This window comes from Propithecus coquereli, unplaced genomic scaffold, assembly GCF_000956105.1.
Source record: "Propithecus coquereli isolate 6110/MARCELLA unplaced genomic scaffold, Pcoq_1.0 Scaffold6, whole genome shotgun sequence".
In the NCBI taxonomy this organism is placed as follows: domain Eukaryota; kingdom Metazoa; phylum Chordata; class Mammalia; order Primates; family Indriidae; genus Propithecus; species Propithecus coquereli.
This window is the reverse complement of record NW_012151951.1, coordinates 12,947,400-12,968,452: the sequence shown is the minus strand read 5'-3', so window position 1 is coordinate 12,968,452 and position 21,053 is coordinate 12,947,400. Positions and strand designations below refer to the sequence as shown.

General features: G+C 42.0%; 1 protein-coding gene across 1 annotated transcript in view; it reads right to left on the bottom strand.

Annotated features, from left to right (window-relative positions):
• TTC12 (tetratricopeptide repeat domain 12) overlaps nucleotides 1–15,272 on the bottom strand; it is a 49,872-nt gene extending 34,600 nt beyond the window's left edge. Inside the window, exons 1-7 of the mRNA XM_012659147.1 lie at nucleotides 15,247–15,272; nucleotides 13,665–13,737; nucleotides 6,648–6,811; nucleotides 6,074–6,095; nucleotides 5,395–5,472; nucleotides 4,426–4,547; nucleotides 24–83 (exon numbers count right to left, since the gene is read on the bottom strand). Coding sequence (XP_012514601.1) covers nucleotides 24–83; nucleotides 4,426–4,547; nucleotides 5,395–5,472; nucleotides 6,074–6,095; nucleotides 6,648–6,811; nucleotides 13,665–13,722 — 504 coding nt within the window. The 5' untranslated portion in view covers nucleotides 13,723–13,737; nucleotides 15,247–15,272. The remainder of the gene's footprint in view (nucleotides 1–23; nucleotides 84–4,425; nucleotides 4,548–5,394; nucleotides 5,473–6,073; nucleotides 6,096–6,647; nucleotides 6,812–13,664; nucleotides 13,738–15,246) is intronic.
• Nucleotides 15,273–21,053: the final 5,781 nt, after the last annotated feature.

Here is a 21,053-nt window from a genome sequence, read left to right as displayed (position 1 = left end):
AGGGAACGGAAATATTCTCTTACCTTCAGAGCCCACTCGCAATCCACCAGTGCTTTCTCATAGTCCTCGAGTTTTATATAAGCCTGTAATGACACAAATAGCTGATATTGATATACAACTCTGTATCAGGCAGTCTTCAGTCCACACAGAAAGAGCAGTTGAACACCAGAAAGGTGATGATGAGTACCTGGTCCCTACCTAGACGGGTCATGATCCTGACAAGAAACAATGGCACACTCACACTGGGCAGCTGAGGAGGGTTTAGTACAGGAACTATTTGCAAGTTGAGGGCGGGGCTTAGGGAAATCCACAAGGGATGTTACAGAATCCCAGGGCTAGCAACAGTGGATGGCAATTACCATGACTACAACTTAAGGGGTGGAAGGAGGGAGCAATGAAGAAAATGGGAGAGATTAATATGTGAAAAGAACTGCCTGATGTGAGCTGAGACCTTCACTAGAGCCCAAAGCAGGGAGAATAAATACCCTAATCACACCTTACTCCTTCCTTCTGATTTCATGGGCTGAACACAAATGGAAGCCACATGGCTAGGAAGCCAAAGAGCCAGTCCACACAGACCAGCCCCCAGGACACAAAGCAGGGCAGACAGGGATCTGGAGAAAACACTCAGCACACGAACCATGTCTACAAAGGAAGAGCTCACTTCTGGAGTCTACCAATCATACCGGAAGGATACCAAATGATAAAGGGAATCAAATAGACAGATAATAAACAAGTGCTGGAAAAGATGCAGAAAAATTGGAACCCCTATACATTGCTTATAGGAATGTAAAATGGTACAGCCCCTTTAGAAGACAGTCCAGCAGTTCTTCAAAAGGTTAAATATAGAGTTACCTTATGACCCAGCAATTCTATTCCTAGATTTATGCCCTAGAAGACTGTTAAACTATGTCCATAAAAAAACTTTTACATGAATGTTCATAGTAGAATTATTCATAATATTAATAGTTAAGAAGCAGACACAATCCAAATGTCCATCAACTGGATAAATGGATAAATAAAATAGGGTACATCCATACAATAAAAAATTATTCAGCAATAAAAAATGAAGAATTGACACATACTACAACATGGATGCACCTTGAAAATATTATGATAAATGAAAGAAGCCAGTCACAAAAAAACAAATATTGTATGATGCCACTTATATGAAATGTCTAGAACGGGCATGGCGACAGAAAGTAGATTGGTAGTTGCCTAGGGCTGGGAGTGGGAATGGGAGGATTGGGGAGTGACAGCTGAAGAGGACGGAGTTTCTTTCCAGCATGACGAAATGTTAAAAAATTGATTGTGATGGCTGTGCAACTCTGTGATTATACTAAAAACCACCGCATTGTACACTTTAAGCAGGTGAACTGTATGGTATGTGAATTATATTTCAATAATGCTGTTACCAAAAAATGATAAAGTTCTGCTTTTGTCTTCATGAGCACAGCAGGAAGGAAGAAATTCAGGAAATAGGCTGACATTTAAGAGAGACCATCGCCATGAACCCTCAGTGTCAAATGCCTGGGGTACTCTGTTAGAATACCCTAGAATGAGGGAAAATCTAGAAAATCAAGAATTGACTCAGAATTCTATGATCCACTCAAAGTAAACCAAGATGAGAATTTAGTTCATTTAAAGTTTCTAAGAACTAAAGGCACATAAACAAATGAAAGACTGTTTTAAATAAGCACAGTGGCTACTCTAACCTCTCCATTAATTACTGGAGTAAATAAATTCTTAGCAAGTTGCACTAAGTATATTTGAAGCACTCTTCTTTTGGAAAGCTCCCTAAGCAGCAGCAAGGATCATCCCATAATAAGAAAGGAAAGCCAATCACCAAGAGAAGTGGCTTTTCCAGGGTCTCATCAGTCACCAATGATAAAGCCAGTACTACGTGTAGGTTTGCCCATGATCAAAACTGTACCAAGGCACTGCAACACTCTTCACAATGAACCTGATGAGATATTGTCATGGGCAAGCCAATTACGGGGTCAGTGTTGTAACTCATGGAGAACTTAAGTACCCAACCGAAGTGCGGAGGGAGAGCAGGCAGTAGCCAGCTAATGAATTTCTGCAGTGCAGCTCTTGGCTCTAATAGAAAGGAAGCTGGATGTGGTGCTTTCACTATCTTGGGTTCTGCACTAATTGGAGAAGACGACTCATTGAACTGTTTCTATTAATATAAAGCATCACCCTTTCCTCTAGGGTCTTGGGTTCATTTGAAAGTCAGAGGATGTGAGGAAGAAGCTGGCATTATTCTAGGCAACTCTGGCCAAGATTTCATGACACTCTTATTCAGAATACATACAGACTCTGAAAAAATCTGTATGGGCTGCAACAATTTCTCTACACAGCATTTTATTTGTTCTTTTCTTTTCTTTCCTTTTTTTTTAAGGCTTGAATTCAACACTCTATAACCTCCTCATTTTGCTTTTCCATATTTTAAAAAGAACTACTTTTTCCAAACAGCAAATAAACTCCAGATTTATCTAAATTACACCAGCAACGTTACTGATCATAATATTATTTCCAGGAGAAAAACAAAGCAATGAAAGAGTAGGTTTTCTCTCTAGCAAGCAACACTCAATTCACAGGGTCCTTATTAAGTGTTTTCTAACACTGAATGCATACAGGAGAGGTATTTTAAAAATAGTCAATGGTTCAAATGATTTGGAACACCAGGCAGCACATTTTGTATTTCTTTGTCTCTGAATAAGCTTTCTCTTTGGGAAAGCTAGGAGAAATCGCTCCGCTTTTGATTTCATTTACTTATATCTATTCACATTCGTTCTTAATGTGATTCTTCAGAACTCATCACAGTGCTGCTCAGAATTGAGTGCAGTGAAAATGTAATTAATTTAGATGAATCAGGGTATAGATAGTCAGAATTCGGTATGTTTGAATTACATAACTTTTTAAAAGCAATTCAATTTTATTGCTTTCAAATAACTTCAGAGCAACACGACTGAATAAGCATCAGTAGGTAGATGTTTTTAGAGACCAAATTTGATGATAAATAAGACGGAACTATAATTATTGTATTAATTGCTTGCATTTAAATGATTCTCCTGAATTGTCAACAGAAACTTTTTATAATTCCCTTAATTGGACTTCTGTGCCTCCAGTCTTATGTAACTTAATAAGGACTTATTGGACATCTGTTATAGACCATTAGGGGAAAAAAGTATATGGCAGCGTTTGGTCTCAAAAAGTCTATAATTTTGTCAGGGTGGTAAAATGTCCTCTTAAATGTACTCCGGCCATCTTATTTACCGATTCCCTTCCTTATAACAAGTTTTCTCCACAAATGGCGCTAGTTAAATGACACTTCGGTCCCAGTCTGACTTACCTGAATTGCTAAACTAATGAGGTTATACTGTGCTTGGGTTTAGTCATCATTAAATTACTGTCACTCCCAGAATCTCTGGCCTGCAAACATCCTGTTTCTTGCTTTCAATACTCTTCCTCAACATACCACAGCCAGACATTCCTAATCTTGAGTTACAGAAATTGGAGCTGATGAGGGCTCTGCTGCAGCCTCTCCCTCTTGTAAATGGCAAGGCATCAAGTTCCTCGTACACAGGTCCTGCTGACATATCCTAACCATCGGACAACCAAGTCCATGACGCTGCCAGTTTTCGTTGGCTTCTCTGACCAACAGAGGACCCTACCACACAAAAACTCATCTACTTCTCAAAGATAAGGTCACGGTTGACATTTTTGCTCCAACTGAGAACTATCAGCCTGTCCCTTCATTAAGTAGTACCAGTAAATAATAAACACCTGCATGATGGTTTTTACCCAGTGTTCCAGAAAACTGAGCTCAGCTGTGATATAAACTGAGGCACAAAGGCTTTCTGAAACTCAAACTTCCCAAGAAATTGACTCCAGGCCCATCAGCCATCTAGTTTACCCCAGTCACAGACTCTTCATCTTGAAGAGAGATTGATACGACAGGAACTAGCAGCGGGGCAACCCCTAGGAGTCTAAACTCGCACCAAGAAAGGAGGCTCAACAAATCTAGTTACTGGTGGCAGAATTCCAGGTCTCACTGATCATTTAATCCCACTAGTTTTCTCCTTTGGCCTCATGGGCAAGCACTTGGTTACCATCAGTGACATGTTGGAGCTGACTTATACTACGGAGAGAGCTGATTATGTGCGCCTCTTCCCAAGTCCTCCTTCGGTGATTCCAAATTGGTAACTTGACATCAGATCATGGGGAGAGTATTTATACCATGGAAACTGGAAAATGCTACATACACTTCAGCTCCCCGCCATCCAAAACAAGAGCCAGTTGTTAAACATTTCCCAGCCCCCCAGTGGGACCACCTAGTCTCATCTTTGTGTGCTTTCACAGGTTTAGTGGCAACTGCTCCCTGAGAAAGCCCCAGGGACACATCCCTGGCCCACTGACCTGGGCGCGGTTGGTGTACAGCACTTTCATGTCCTTCAGCTTCTGCAGGCCCTCAGTGTAGCGCAGGACGGCTGTTTCGTAATCGCCCTTAACAAACGCTTCGTTCCCCTCTTCCTTCAGGGCTATAGGAATACAAGGCACACAGGTGATGTCTCACCACACACTAGAAAATTCTTTAAGACTTTATTCCCCTGATTTTCCAAATCTATTTTGAAGGTCTTAGCCACCATTGATCCAAAAGGGACTTGTCACTTGTTTGTCTCTGCAGATATTTCAGGACCAGCTTCTTCAAGTATTTTTCCTCCAAATCCACCCAAAGTCTTCTAAGTAGCTTTTCAGAAAATGTCAATGTTTCTGCATCAAGGCTCAGAACCAAGCCAAGCTTGCCACGGTGACCAAGTCTACACATTCAATGTTCCATAAAGAGGGTCAAATAATTAATTTTCTAACAAATATGGAATCATCTAGATCTGCAGCACTGGGTGGTATGAAATAAATGCTGAAAGCATTCCTCTGTTGTATGTATCTCCCCCCAACATACACAACCCTGTCTGTTTCTTTCTCTTCCTTTATTTTTCCTCTCCTTTCTCAAACCTTTGTTTCATTTTTCTTTTTCACTTCTTCCTCTATGCCTCAGGCTAGCCACTGGTACCTCACTCCCATCTCTCGCTGTTTTCTAAGCATTGTGTAGGACTGTTCAATCTGATCTGCTAAGTCCACCCGTATGTTTTAGAAAGAGGTTTCACTGTGGAGGCAGACTAAGGGCTATGTCCTACCCCCTGGCTCTTCGCAGCAGAAACAGAGAACAGACCACCAGTGATTTCTGCCTGGCCAATCCCATTGCCTCAGGCCCACCACAAACCTGTGGACGGGGAGTCTTCATGTCCCCGAACATTAGCTTATAGGCTCTCATGTGCTCTTTCTAGCACAAATCATCCCAGCTATTGAAAAGGAACGGCTGACAATTACCATCTGCTAAGACTTTGTTTTCCCTTCTTCTCTTGGCTCGTTCCTTTGCATCCTTCTCCACAGATGCCAAGAAGGCCTCTGACAGCAGGGTAATTTCAAATATTCAAAAGAAAAATCCAAATACTATAATCAGTTCTTTAGTTCAAATTCAGAAGAGAGCTACTTTAGAACTTTAGAGCCACACTTCTCATGCATACACACGTAGGCACACACACGTGCACACTCACAATTCTGAGGCAACTAAAATGACATTTTCTTAATTTGACATTAAATGGTAATGCGTGATGTATTATTATACATGATGGCTATGACTGTGCTTCAAATTTGAATTATGTCTTTTAAAAGAGTTTTTCTTTGAAGAATGACTTTTTTCTTTCATTTAGCATAATGAGCTTCTGAGCTGAGCAACAGAGAAACTACCTGGATCCGTTGAACAGCTAAGAGTAAACTGGATGTCACAGAATAACTGCACTCAGTTCACAAAAGACAAGGAGCAAACCGAGAAATACCGCTGAGTGCCGTCCCCTCTGCCCACTAGAGCAAGAGAACTGGGTGATCAGCAAGTTTTTGTTCACAGGTTGTTTGAAAGCCCAGAGGCTATAATTTAAGGGTCTGGATGCTACAGTCAGTAAAAACTGATCCTAAATAAACACTAAAAATTGGGAAGAGAGATGCTTACCTGAGTTTATTTCTTTCACATTCTGCAGGACATAGGTTATCATAAAAACAAAGAAACAAACTTCAAAAGCCGTTCTCTGATTTATATGTATATACACCAAGAAGGCAAATCAATTACAAGTGAGAGTCAGGTCATTTCCTTTAACCACCGATACTAAAGGGCTCAAAACTCAGGGCTTGCTTTCAATCAGGAAATCTGATTATGGGCACAACTGCTGTGGGGCTGAGTCTGCAGAAATGAGGCTGCTCAGGTCAAGGGACCTCAGCTGTGGCTGTATGAGTTGGAAATACAAGTTAGTGAAATATATTACCTTAACAGTGCAGCATAAATATATTACATATATGCTCAGGGGATGGAGAGGCCAAAGTTTCATTGAAACAAACCCAAAGGGTTACTTAAAGATGATCCAGACCAAGGGTAAAAAATCAGAATTTCTTTGTAGAAAATAAATCTAGTCAATCTAAGAAACAAAAGACTATTTCAGCCTCACCAGACAGTTGGAGATTAAACTGTTCCCTCAGTGTAGGTCTTCCCATTGTATCTAATTATATAGCTTCATAATAGAAAAGAAAACCTTCATAGGAGCTTGTGGAGGACTGATCACAGTCTTGTTCAAGGTGGTCCAGCATTCATCCACCTCTTGGTCTTCCTCCATAAGCTGTAGTCTCTTTTCTGTCTCGAGGACAGCTTTCTGTTGCACAACTGGGTCATCAGAATTCATCTCCTGAATTAAATTGGCTAGAGGAGAAATAAGATGTGAATCAATCAAACAAGGTCTTCAAAAGAAAATACTTCATTCACTAAAAAGGATGGTATCAAAAATGCATGGGGAAGTCTTAAAAAAAACAGCAATAGAAAGCAAAATTGAGCAATTAGAATCAATGTGAAAAAATAAGAGAAGGATTTGTTTTGTCTATAAAAAGCTGCAGGAGAGTTTAACTATGGGCTTCAAGGAACAGAGTTTTAAGCCACTATTAATTCAACAATAATTTATGGAGAGCTTATAATGAGTTAGATATTATGCTGACTGCTATAGTTAATGATGATGAATAAAAAATATTCTTTTTCTTTGAAGAGCTTATGATCTTATGTGGGAGACAAACATGTAAGTACAGGCAGCTCTGAGATCACGAAACAACAGCCCTTAACCCTATCCCTACCCGTCTTCACCTTATTGCCCGCCCAGCTTACATTCCACAATCTATCACTTGGTAGCCACCCTGCCCACATACTCAACTCCCTTGCCCTCCTAGCCCACTTAATAGACAAAACTCCAACTCTAGATGAATCCAACCATCCATCTCTTTTTTTCGGGGATGCTGAGTAAGTACTGAGTGAGAAAGACAGATGCTGGTCCCAACCCAACTGGACTTTCAATGACAGACAGCCATCCTTGTTATCCTAGGCAATCTTTCTAGCATTCTCCCAAAGACTTTTAAAAGTTTTCTGTAATCTAAAGCTGACCATCTCAAACAGATGACCTTACTTATCAATTCTGAGAGGAAGGAGATACCATCAACTTCCTGCCATTAAAACTACAAAACTGCCTGCCTACACCTACATCCATCTGTCCTTCCTTCCTACCGCAAGGAAAAGGTGTCCCTCCTCCCATATGAGGCTAATCCCTCATCCTGTGCTCAGGATCCCATCATCCTGTTTTGCATCAAGAGCCCTGCATCACCAATTAATTATCCCACTTTGGCAATATTTTCAACCTCTTCTATTTGAACAGCTTCTTCCTAAAAGTATTTATACACTTTAAAAACAATGGTGATCTTGTATTATCCTGGATAGAGCTGGAACCCATTCTACTAAGTATCCCAAGAATAGATAAACATGCACCACATGTACTCACCATCAAATTGGTATTAACTGAGCAACACATAAGTGCACATATAAGAATAACATCTATTGGATGTTGGGCAGGGGAGGGGGGAGGAGGGGACGGGTATTTGCATACACAAAGAGTGCGATGTGCACCATCCGAGGGATGGACACACCTGAAACTCAGACTTGGGGCGGGGGGCAAGGGCAACATACGTAACCTAAACATCTGTACCCCCATAATATGCTGAAATGAAAAAAAAAAGAATAGATAAACAAGCACCACCCGTACTCACCATCAAATTGGTTTTAACTGATCAACACTTAAGAGCACATATAGGAATAACATTCATTGGGTGTCAGGCAGATGGGAGGGGCAAGAGGGGATGGGTATATACACACCTAATGGGAGCAGTGGGCACCATCTGGGGGACAGACACGCTTGAAGCTCTGACTCGGGTGGGGCAAAGGCAATATATACGAACTAAACATTTGTACTCCCCTAATATGCTGAAATAATAAAGAAAAAAAATATCCCCCAATGCCCTATCTCCTCCCCTTCACAACTAAAATTCCTTTAAGGTACTTCCCATTTCTTCATTTCCCACTGATTCTTCACAGAAATTTCTTTTCAAAAATTTTAGTTGTGAAATATCTCACACATACGGAAAATAACAGACATGTTTGTTTCCATACCATCTGTAAGTTAACATGTATTCTTTCTCCAGCAGGTTTTCATGTTTAGTATTTGCATCATTTAGCTTTTGCTGCACAACAGACTGCTCCAAAACTTTGCAGCTTAAAACAAGCCACTGTTATTTAGCTTAGTTTACAATTTTCTGGGTCAGCAATTTGAGCTGGACTTTGCTGGCTGGTTCTTCTTCTGGTTTCAGCAGGGCTCACAATTTATATCTGTGGTTGGCTGTCCATCACCTAAATGGCTTTGGAAAGTTGACTGGCAGTTGGCCTGAGCAATGGGAGCAACCAGGGAAAGTGTGTCTCATTCTCCAGCAGGGGTTCCCAAGAGTGGCATGAGAGAAAGCTCCAAAGCACACCCACTTTTCAAGCCTCTGTTTGAGTCATGTTTGGAAACATCCCTTTGGCCAAAGCAAGTCACATGGCCAATCCAGATTCAAGGAGTGGAAAAACAGATTACTACAGACTTCTTGATGGGGAAGAAAGAAATTTGTGACCATTTTTGCAATCTACTGGAGTATTTATGTATGTGTATTAAAACACTTAAAATACATGGTTGTATTAATTGTGCATTCTTTTGCAACCTACTTTTTTCTCTTAATATGCTTTAGACATTTGTTCTTGGCATATTAATGTATAGTTCCAGTTGATTCATTTAAACATTGTATATACCATAGCTAATCCACATTCTTATTGATGCATAGCCATGGGTTTTTTTTAGTTTTATTTTTTGCTACAGTAAACAAATGCTGAATTGAGTCCCTGTATCTATAATACATATTTCCTTGTGCACATATTACATATTCTTCAGGATATGGCTGTACGAATTTTTACTCCTACAAGCAGTATACAAGAGTTCCCACTCTTCCACACTCTTATCAACACTTGTTATGTCAAACTTTTTAATTGTTGCCAATATGATGGATGGGAATGGTAACTCACCAATGTTTTAATTTGCATTTTGCTGAATATGATTAGAATTGGGTATCTTCTTACTGGTTTGCAGGCCATTTGGAATTCCTCTTCTGTGAAGAGCCTGTTCTTATCCTTGGCCAATTTTCTATCTGGTCATTTGTCTCTTTCTTATTAATTTACATGATTTCCTTTTTTTAATTTTTAATTTTTTTTAGAGATTTCACTCTGTTGTCCAGGCTAGATGCAAGCTTCTGGGCTTAAGAGATCCTCCTGCCTCAGCCTCCTGAGTACTTGGGACTATTGGTGCATGCCACCCTGCCCAGCTGATTTCTTTATATATTCTGGACTGCTTACATGTATTTGCAAACATCTTTTCCTTGGCTATGGTTTGTCTTTTCATTTGCTTTTATGGAAAGTTTTGTTAAAGAGATTTTAATTTTAATGTGTTAAATAGACCAATCTTTTCCTTTGTAATTTATGCCTTTTCTGTCATTAAGGTTATAAATACACTCTGTTCTGGTGGTTTCTCAAAGTTTTAAAGTTTTATTTTTTTAAGGTGTTTAATCCACCTGCAGCTGATTTTTGTGTAGGGCAGGAGCATCTTTGTTGAGGAGTCCCTGCCTTCCCCACTGATGTGTCTTGTCATCCCTGTTACGTGTGTGAATCTGCTCTGGGCTCTGCATTCCTTTCCACTTGATTTTACTTGTCTTTTCCAGCACCAAAAGCTCCATGCATTAATTACCATAGCTTCCTCATAAACTTTGAAGATCGAGAGGGAGAGTTGTCCTACCTTCTTTTTTTCCTGCAGAATTTTCTTGGTTATTCTTGGTCCTTTGCTCTTCCATGTGAACTTTAAAATCCACTTGTTGAATTTCAGTGCAAACCACTTTTGGGATTTTGGTCTAAACTGTATAGACTGTGTAGAATAATTTGAGGAGAACTAACATTTTACCCGATGGGTCTTCCCATTCATGATAAAGTACGTCTCCATTAATTTAGATCTTCTTTTATGTTTTTTAATTAGTTTTTTAACTATACATCACACTTTATTTTAATTACATTAGTTTCTCCCTAATGTCCTTTTTCTATTTCAGGATCTCATCCGGGACACCACATGACATTTAGTCATGTCTCCTTAGGCTTTTCTGAGCTGTGACAGTTTCTCAGTTTCCTTGTTTGCAATGACCTTGACAGTTTTGAGGAGCACTGGTCAGGTATTTTGTAGAATGTCCTTCAATTTGGTTTTATATGGTATTTTCCTCATGCCTGGGGTTGTGGGATTTGGGAAGGAAGCACATCATATCAAGGGTACATGCTATCAACATGACTTCTCATGAGGTTAACCTTGATCATCTGTCCAAGGAGGTGTGTGTCAGCTGTCTCCACCGTAAAGTTACCTTCCTCCCTCCCTGTCCACACTGCACTCTTTGGAAGCAAGTTACTAAATGTATCTCACATTAGTCATGTTCCACCTCCTTGAGCAGAGTCTCTACATAATTTATCGGAATGAATTTACTGCTCTCGAGGTAAAAGTTCCTCACCATGGTTTCCAAGGTCTTCCCTGATCTGGCCTCTCCACGCTCAGATGAGACCCTTCTCTCCTTAGTCTCTTCTCTCCAGTCACATGGGGCTTTTTATTCCTTCGGCTTCTCAAAAGTACCACACTCTCTCCCAACCCCCAGCTCTCCTACTCCTGATTTCCTACTTCCTAGGATACTCCCCTCCCCTCTTTGCAATGGCCAACTCCTACTTACTCTTCAGATTTTTGCTTTAAATCTCACTTCTTCAGGAAAATCTTATTTGACTTCTATTATAGACTGAATTGCATCCCCCTCCAAATTGATATGATGAAACCCTAACCCCCAAGATGACTGTATGTGGAGACAGTACCTTTAGAGAGGTAATTAAATGAGGTCATAGGGGTGGACTGTAATCCAGTATGACTGGTATCCTTATAAGGAAAGAGACACCAAACACACGCACGCACAAAGAGCTGACCACGTGAACACAGAGGGAGAAGGTGGCCATCTACCAGTTAAGGAGAGAGGCCTCAGAGGAATTTAAATCTGCTGACACCTTGATCTTGGACTTCTAGATCCCAGAACTGTGAGAAAATACATTTCTGTTGTTTAAGCCACTCAGTCTGTGCTATTTTTACAGCAGGCTCAGCAGACTAACACAACCCCCTAAGCTGGGTTAGACTCTGGTACTTTGCGAGTCTCTCTTTTTATCACATATCACACTTGAAATTATTTCTTAATATTTGTTTTCCCCACTGGACTGTAGATATTATGAAGAAAGGTAATTCTTTTGCTGTACTCGCTAGTGCCTAGCAAAACTCAACACACAGCAAGAGCCCAAGAAAGGAATGGATAGAATTTGTGCACATGTGGCTACATAAATTTAATTTAAAATGAAATAAAATTAGAAATCCCTCAGTCATGCAAACACATTTCAAATGTTCAATAACCATATGTGGCTGGTGGCTACCATAGTGTACAGTGCAGATTACAGCACATTTCTATCATCACAGAAAGTTCTATTGGGCAGTGCTGATATAAATGATACTGAATGAACTTTGAGTATGAGTAAAGTTCGCCAGGTAAAGAAAGATGGGGAGGCAGAGGGAATGACAAAGACCAAGTGCAGAGTGTGAAACACCAGAGCATGTGTGGGAAACCATCAGCAGTTTGTTGCTGCTCAAGTGTGAGGGAGGGAGAGATGAGAGAGGTAAGGATGAGGTCATGGGAGGACTTAAGTCCTGATGAGAGCATGGGATTTATTGTGACTGCAAAAGGAATCCAAGCAGAGAAGTGTCTGGGTCAGATTTGCATCTTAAATACATTACTCTGTGGGGAGTATAAACCTGGATGCAGGAAAAACAATTAAGGGGTTGTTGAAATAGTCTGGGTGAGAGGAACCAGTACACAGGGAGGGCTGCAGAGGATGGGGCTGGAGAAAGAAGCCAAACTAGACAAGATACAGGGTTGAGAGATGGGAAGAATCCAGTATGACTTGTGAATTTTTGGGTGGTGCTGCCACCAACTGAGACCAGGATGAAGGGGAAGGAAGAAGAAGCAGGTTTTATTTGGAAGGGGGAGGGTGGAGAGGGAAAGACACTGATGATTCAATTTTGGACACATTAAGTTTGAGTTATTTGTGGGATACAGTGGGTATGACAGTTGACCACAGGGGCTCGGGCTCAGGAAAGAAGGCTGGGTGTCAGTTTAGATGTGTGGGTCACCAGCAAACAGGTGGTAGGTAAAATCATGTGCTCAGACTAGACCAGCTGAAGAGAAAGGTGAGCAGGGGCTCAGGCCAGAACTCCAAGGAACGGCATTCAGGGATGGGCACAGGAGAGGCCCGGGAGGCACACAAAGAACACATTTGGGATGTATCATTTATGAAGTTGCCCAAACTATTTTTAAAACCATTTTATTCTTTGGACCCATACAATCGCCTGGAAGCAGCAATTCCAACATATTTACATTTGCTATGTGGGTTTGTTTGCTTGTTGGTTTGTTTCTGTACTCAAATAAGCTCCCTGAAGTTTGAACAGGGACTGACAGGTTTGGAATTTCCTGAATGCCATCTGTGAGATCAGAGTCTATGTTCTTTGAGATCCCACCTGTCTGAGCTGGGGAAGGGATCTTCTGCCTACAGGTAGAGAGAGAAGGGAATGACAATCATAAGCCATCCATGTAAACTGATGGATCCCCAGGGAAAGCCACTTGATTTGGCCTCTGCAACTCGAAAACAGAAATAGCTCTACCCCAGAACAGAAGGGGTCCCAGACTGATCAAGGGGGATCTCGGGTGATCTCCAAGGGAACAGCTAGGCTCATTGTCGATGGGGAAACAGCAGTTCCTTTGACCCGATTCTTCATAGAAGGAGACAAAATATGGAAGAGAGATGTCAGCCTGAATTCCAATCAGAATGTTAACAGTTTCTCTGATACCAATTAACAGACAGAAAAGACTGCCCTAAGGCTATAATGTAACTTGCTTCTCAATACTCTGTTTAATTTCAATTACATTTTTTTCTTAAGAGTCATAAACCTGTCAGGCAACCCAGGAACTAAGAGTAATCATTTCTCTTTAGACACGTCACCTATCTGAAGCAGAATTTAATTTGTTTATGATTTACTGGTACTTACTGACTTCATCCACATTTTTAAGAAATTTCTGCAAATCTTTCTCTTGATCATCAGCCATTGTGTACCAGAATCCCTGAGGGAGGCAGCATAAATGATGAAATTAATAACAATAAAATGCTAAACAGAACCATCAGGCTTATTAGCCTTCTGAAACTAAGAGCCAAGCAATTATCTTTAAGGCATTTGTGTTTATAAATGTCATGAATAACAGCAAGGTGATCCATTTCACTCCAACCACTGTTTAAGGCCAAGACACATTCATTATTTGTGGCGATACTTCCAGAAAGCTGCCAGCCCTCCTTCCACTGGGGAAAACGCTCTGCAAATAGTTCCTTCAAAGCCAACCTAATTGTTGTGATTCGGGGACCTGGCATGAAGGAGACTAAGGGGAGAGCAGCTGACAGGCTGCCAGGGTTAAAGGAGCATCCTAACAACTGACTTTGATCATGACCAGTGGCCTAGTCAGAAGCCTGGATGTGGCAGTGAGACAGGTAACCAGAGACGGGGCAATTTGCATCTGAATGTCCATACTTGTTCAAAATATAAGCTTCTGGCTTGTTTCTGAGGAGTGAAGAGAAGCTACAAATTGGCCGGGGGGATTAGAACATGATGCTATCGAGCACCAGTGTCTCTTCCCCCGTCCAGGTGCTTAGTTCAGTTAAATTTGAGTGAGAAGGCTGAATAGTGTACCCCAAGGTTCATCCACAGACCATAAAAATCATCTAAAAGCTTGTTAAATGTACAGATTCCTTGGTCTTAGCTCCAGGAAGTCTCAGACAGTAAACCAGGGATAGTGCCCAGGAATGTATATTTTAAATATTCTCCAGGTGATTCTGATTTACAATTAGGTTTATTATGAACACTAGTGTAGTAGTGTAACACACCTATAACTGGAAATTAGAAATCTGCTGTGAACAAGCTGCAAATTATTTAATTTCTGAGTCTCCATGTCCTTATCTCCACCAATTACAAGCTGTGTGACCTTGGCTAAAGTCGAAACCTCTCTGAGCCTCGGAGTCCTGCCCATCCTACGGTACTGATAATACGAACTGAACCCTGAGGACTATTCTGGGGATGTACATAAAGCACCAGGCACCCTAACCTATAAAACAGGAGGTGGGGGTGTGGCTTAACGGAATGATCGCTAGGGTTCTCTCCAGGTCAAACTCCCACAGAACGGGGCCCACTGAAGTGCATTAACTTGTCCAAGGTCAGAGGTGAGAAGGCAAGCTCGGCACGTCCATGGACAGGGGCAGCCCTCTGCTCCCAGGGCATGGATCCAAGGGTGCACATTGCCTGGTCAATGCTGCCCACTGCAGGGCCAGAGGGCCCGAGCAGGCCAAGGCCAAGTTTCACTCAGCAGGGCCTGCGGGGGCGGCGACGCGCGCCCGAGCCCCAGAGCGCGCCGTTGCCCGGCAACCGCTCCCCAGCGTCCGCCCGCCCCGAGCTCTCCATGGCGGGCGAGGCCGCGGCCGATACCCTCCCCGGCGCTGCGGCACAAACCAGCGTTCCGTGCTCCGCTCTGAAGGCCAGTCCGGGACCCGGGCCCGGGGGTACCCCAGCGTCACTCCGTTGCACTGACCTGACGCGCCCGCAGATGGACAGGAAATGGCGACTGGGGGCGGACGGGGACCGGTCAAGGCTGGGGCGGGGCTGGGGGCGGGGCCAGGGGCGAGAGCGGACCGCGCTCTGACTCTCCACCGCAGTCATGAAGCACCTACTGTGCACCTTCTGCTGTGCTAGGTACAGGAGATCTTTTTCTTCCTCTTTTACTACTAACACTACTATTACTACTGCTAGATGTGTGGCCTTGAGCAAGTTACTTAATCTCTATATGCCTTAGTTTCCTCATCTGTAAAATGGAATTGTTAAATGATATCTGTCCCACAGGGTTCCTGTGAGAGGCACATGATTTAATACAGGCAATGTGCTTAGAGCAATGCCTGGGGCATTATCGACACCTAGTGAATATTAACTAGTACCACTACTATGATTAGTATACATTAGACTAGTGCCTCTGAATCTTGATTGTGCATAGGAACTGCCTGGAAATTTTGTTAAAATGCAGATTCTGGGTCAGCAGGCCAAGGGACTGAGATTCTGCAGTGATGCCCCTCTGTGGACTGTGGCCACATGGAGTAGCAAAATGCAGGGACTTTATCCAATGCTGGGATGTAGCAGGACACAAGTTCAGCTTATCACCCAACTTGGGGGAAGGGGTTAAAGATCAATAAATAGTCATTTAAATCCTCATTGTGATAAGTGATTTAAGAAGTAAAGGATGAAAAGCAAAAGTAGCAAAGAGTGCTAGGAAGGTCTAGTCTCACACCTTGGAAGTCTTCCCTGATGACATAATGTTTAAGCTGAGGCTTGAGGGGTGAGTAGGCATTGCCCAGTTAGGGAGGCAGGTGGAAACAGAGGGAGCAGCATGAGCAGTCAGGAAGGAGCCTAGCATGAATGAAGAACCAACAGAAGGCCAAGCTTGGCTGTTGTACAGAAAGCAAGAGGTAGGCGGTGCAAGAAGAAGCAGGGGCCACATCACATTAGGGCCTTTGAAAAACATGTGAAGGTTGTAAGGCTTTACCCTAAGTATCATGGGCAGCCTTCTAGGGGTTTTAGCAGAAGAGTGACATGCTCAGATTTCAATTTTTTCTTAGAAAATTATTCTGGCTACAATGCAGAGAATGATCTGGAAGAGGGACACTGGGAAATAGTTGATAGTGGGTGTTAGCAGTAGGAGTAGTGATGACTTTGAGATGCATTTGGAGGGAGAATTGACAGCAGAGAAGTATCAACAATGACATTAGGCTTCCGGCGTAAGCCAGATTGGGACTCCGCATTGGCTAAGCTAGAGAAGATTAGAGAACCAGGTTTGGAGAAAAGATGAGTTCGGATTTGTCATATTCAGTTCAAAATGCCTATGAGTTACCCAAGTGTCGATGTTGAATAAATTGATAATTGCCCCTTCATATTTATTCTTCTCTTCTTCAAGTCTACCAATTTTTAGCAAGGCCTAACACACCTAGAATAAACTGTGTTTCCCACCTCTCCTTGTACATGACTAAGTTCCGACCAATAAGATATAAACAGATATGGTGGTGGTGCTACTTCTGGAAAGGGTCTAGAAAGGATGCCCTTCTCCTTGCATTTCCTTCTTGCTGGCTGGAATGTGGACACAATGGCTAGAGGTGGATTAGCCATTTTGGACTGTTTGGTAGAAGCATTGTGTTGAGGATGGACAGCCACAAGCTGGACGGTGCCTGGGTTCTGATGATCATGCAGCTGCCTCATTGGCTTTGAACTCCATATTTCTGCATGTGAGAAATATTTAACCTCAATGGTACTTCAGTTGCTAGGATATAAAGACTTGTTGTTTAGGACACTGCTATGTTGAGTTTTCTGTCACTCCCACCCAAACCTAGTGTTAACTGATATGGAAGGCACCATTCATTCATTTGACTTACATTTTCTTAATATTTATATCTAATTTTTTTCATCATAAGCTCAAATAGTCTAAATGTTGTTATACTGACATAAGACTCTAAACGCCAGAGCAATTTGATACTAAGATAATATAATTAAGAAGCTAATGAATAATGTTTTCTTTATAGTCAGTCATTTATTCTTTTTTGTCCTTGAAGTCATATTTCCATTTTATACCTCCCCATACACACTTAAAATAGTACCCTAACATAGGATATTTTATGCTCAAATCTCTTTCATTGATCATATAATCATTCTTCTCTGCCACAGAAATTTCAACAAACATTACTGGGGTGTTTGCTTTGACTAGAAACCATACGATGAGCCATGGGCACAGCCTCTGTCCTCAAGGAACTCACAGTCCAGTGAGGAAGACAGATGCGTAAACAAATGATTATAGAACAGTGCAACGAGGGCAGCGAAGGTAGTGCCTAAGAAAGGGGGTGTGGGGAGGAAATGGTATCAGGCAAGGCCCCACAGGAATAGTAATTTCAGCAGTTAATGTGCAGCCTTGGAGTGTGTGGAGGGCTCCAGGCACAGGGGACAGGATGAGCAAAAGTTTAGAGGCAAGAAACATGGTGATGTGTGTGAGAAAACAGAACTGTTTAAGGCAAGAGTGGCAACAGAGGAGCCCAGAGATGCAGGTAGGAGCAGAAGTGTCCAGGAGGAAGCCATAGGAAGAGTATAAAGCTGGGAGGAGCCCACGTGGGAGAGGATGAGGAGAACCTGGGCAGGAGGGCTACACAAGAAGTGGTGTGTTTGTTCCTAAATTGAGCGGGAATAACGATACTCAGCAGCCACAGACGCTGGGGCCTTCTTCGGAAGTCGCTTCCATCTTCATGACTCCCGCATGGGTCTCTGTCAAGCCCAGACCTCACTCCAGGCTCCAGCCCTAGAAATCTAACTGGATAGTAGACAGTGGGTTTCTTGGAAGTAGGGATTTTGCTTTATTTTATCTTTGTATTCCCAGCACCTGATGCTTAGTTGGAGCTAAGTAAAGACTTGTTGAATAAGTGAGTTAATCTCTTGCTCTGCATAAAGGAAACCTCAAATATAAGTTATGCCAGATGGAAAAGGAATAAGGGTTTTATGATTTCTCTGCCTCAGGCTTCCCTGAGTGGTCTACCCTGGAGGACAAGCACTGTTATAGTCACAACATACTTTTTAGGATAAGTCTTTCATTTGACGGATTGATCACTTTAAAACATCAGAAGTCCTAGTAAACCCTGGATTGTCACTGTGCTATCCAAAAAGATTCCAATTTTCCTCCTTCTAGGTACATGGTAGGATCTCACTTCTCTGGGGCTTGGTGACTTGCTTTGGCCAATGCAATGTGGGGAGAAGCAAAGAGGTCAGAAAGCTTTAAGAGCCAGTGTGTGATTCACCATACACATCCTTTCCCTCTTACCTAGCAACCAGATGCTGGAGGCTGTGTCTGCCTGAGTCCTTGAGAGACAACGTGGAGCACAGGTACCTGTCTACCTTCAATGGATACAAAGAATGAGAGAGCAATGGACCTTTCTTGTTATAATCTGTAAGAATTGTTTGTTACTGCAGCATAATAGAGCCCATCACATCTAATACAGTCATCAGACCACTTGTTCTTCACTTGATATGATGACAAAATCGAGGGACCTTGTACGTGAGCATATGTAGATTATAATGGTGTCAATGGCTGTGCAGTTTCATGTATATATTCAAACAGGTAGAGGAAAACAGACTTTTAAAGTGCTGGTAACTTGTATTTCAAATATATTTCTCCTAGGGAAATTTTATGAATTATACTTTTACAACAATTGCTTCCACCTGACCTAAATCCCTTGTGTGGTACTTGTTTTATTTTTTTCTTTATGTCCTCAATAAAAACTGGCAAACATTTGTTCACCTTCCACTGTATAGTAAATGTGAGACTTGCAGATTATTGTAAGTTCTCTCTCCTCTATTTCACTCTGCTCCCTCTTTAGTGTAAACAACCCTATCTCTTTGCCTTTTCTCATCAAACACATCTACAAGTTTAGGACACGTAAAATTCCAACCCCACCCCAGGATAGCTGCATGAGGAATAAAGACATCGACCTTTGCCTGCTAAGGGTCAATGGTGTAGACAAGGTCAGCCCGAATCCAGGGGCCAAACTACGAAATTGTTTTGTTCGACCAAACTCCTCACCATCGATGTTGGGGCTGCAATTGGTTCCATAACTTTGGTTTCCAAAAAATCTTTTTAATTCTAAAATTTTATTTCTTTACTTTTGTCCTTATTATGTTTTTACTTGAATGTACATCAACATTAGAGGTGTCAAGATTTAGGGAGGAAGCTAAAGGAGTTTAGCCCTGTCTTCCCTCTCTAAAGAGAATTCAAAAATCACATTTGATTTTTTGACTTTTTCCCCTAAACATGTGTCCTTTCATCAAAAAAAAAAAAGAGGAGCTAAAATTCTTGCCTCTTGGACCCATACCTTCCCCTTTCAGTGGCCCCCTTACTATAGATAAAGAAAGAATTTCAGGATCCGGTCACAGACTTAATCCTTGTGTCCATAGTCTTCCTCGAGATTTCTGTGCTAAATTAATGACAATGAAATATTAACAAAAGCAATAGCACTGATAGTAACTAACATGCACTGAGCTGCTATGTGCCAGCCAATCCTTTTTCCTTTCCATGCATTATTTAATTTAAATCTCTTGATAGCCCTACGAAGTCTTACTGCCATTTCACAGACAAAATGCAGTCAGAGAAGTTAAGTGACTTGTCAAGAGGCTGAGCTAAGATATGAGCCCTGGTCTGTGTCCCCCCAGCTCATGCTCCCCCACCTACCACACCACCTTCCATGCAACTTCTCAGGAGAGCCCTGTTTTAAACTCCTAGGTCAGTGACCGTTCCTGGCGCTGCCAGGCAGCTTGGCCTCGTGCATGTGTGAACCTCCGTGTAGGCTGCTGCAGCCACTTCACAGGCTCGCCCACCCCTCTGAAGGTGATGGATGCATTTAACTGTGGTCAGAAGAGCATGTCCCTCACTCCATTAAAAAAGACAGGGTGACGCCAACAATGTCTTCCTTTGGAGCCTTTCTGCGGATCATGGGACTTCTCTGCCTGGAAAGGAAAAGGAAGTTGGGCATCAGTGGTGGAAACGGTGCCACCCAACCCTGCCTAGTGTGGAGCAGCACTGCCACCGTGTGGGCAGACTGGCTGCAGCTGGACAGCCACGGAGGCAGAGGAAGGCTGGGACCAGCAAGCAGTCGGCCGTTCAAGCATCGAATTAATGTTTGTTGAGCACCTACTGTGTGTCTTGTGCTTGGTTAGGCTCCTTCTATTGCTGCAGCGGCAGCTGCTGAGATTGCTTCTCTGGAGAGTGAATTAAATGATGTCAACAATTTAGGTTTTAGAGAATGTTTAACATGTATTCATCATTTATTTAGGGTACTTGGTCATTCATCTAGGGGTAATTCATGCCACTCAGATATTATAAAGATGCATTAGCATTGTGTAGTGGGATTTTTTTTTTTTTGCCTCCAAGATTTTGGAAATAAGAAGGCACACAGAGAATTATAAGACCCCAGAGTGAGTTACTGTCCTGGTCTAGGTCCCATCTCAATTGCTGTGAAAGGCTGAGATATGTATTTCTAGAAAACACCTTTACTTCTTTTAGATCAAAAGTTTAACAATATATTAAAAGGACATAATGGAAACTTAGAAAATAGAGAAAAACAGAGAGTTATTTATGATCTCTTTACCCTGTTACCACTATTAACATTTTGAGGTATTTGCTTTCCATCTTTTTTCTGCATGTTTTGCAGTGATTTAATCGTGCTTACATATGATTTTATGTTTTACTTTATTGGTTTAGCATAATATCATCATAAGCTGATATATTCCGAGCACCCTTGATGTCCAAGGCTCTTTACGAGGGGC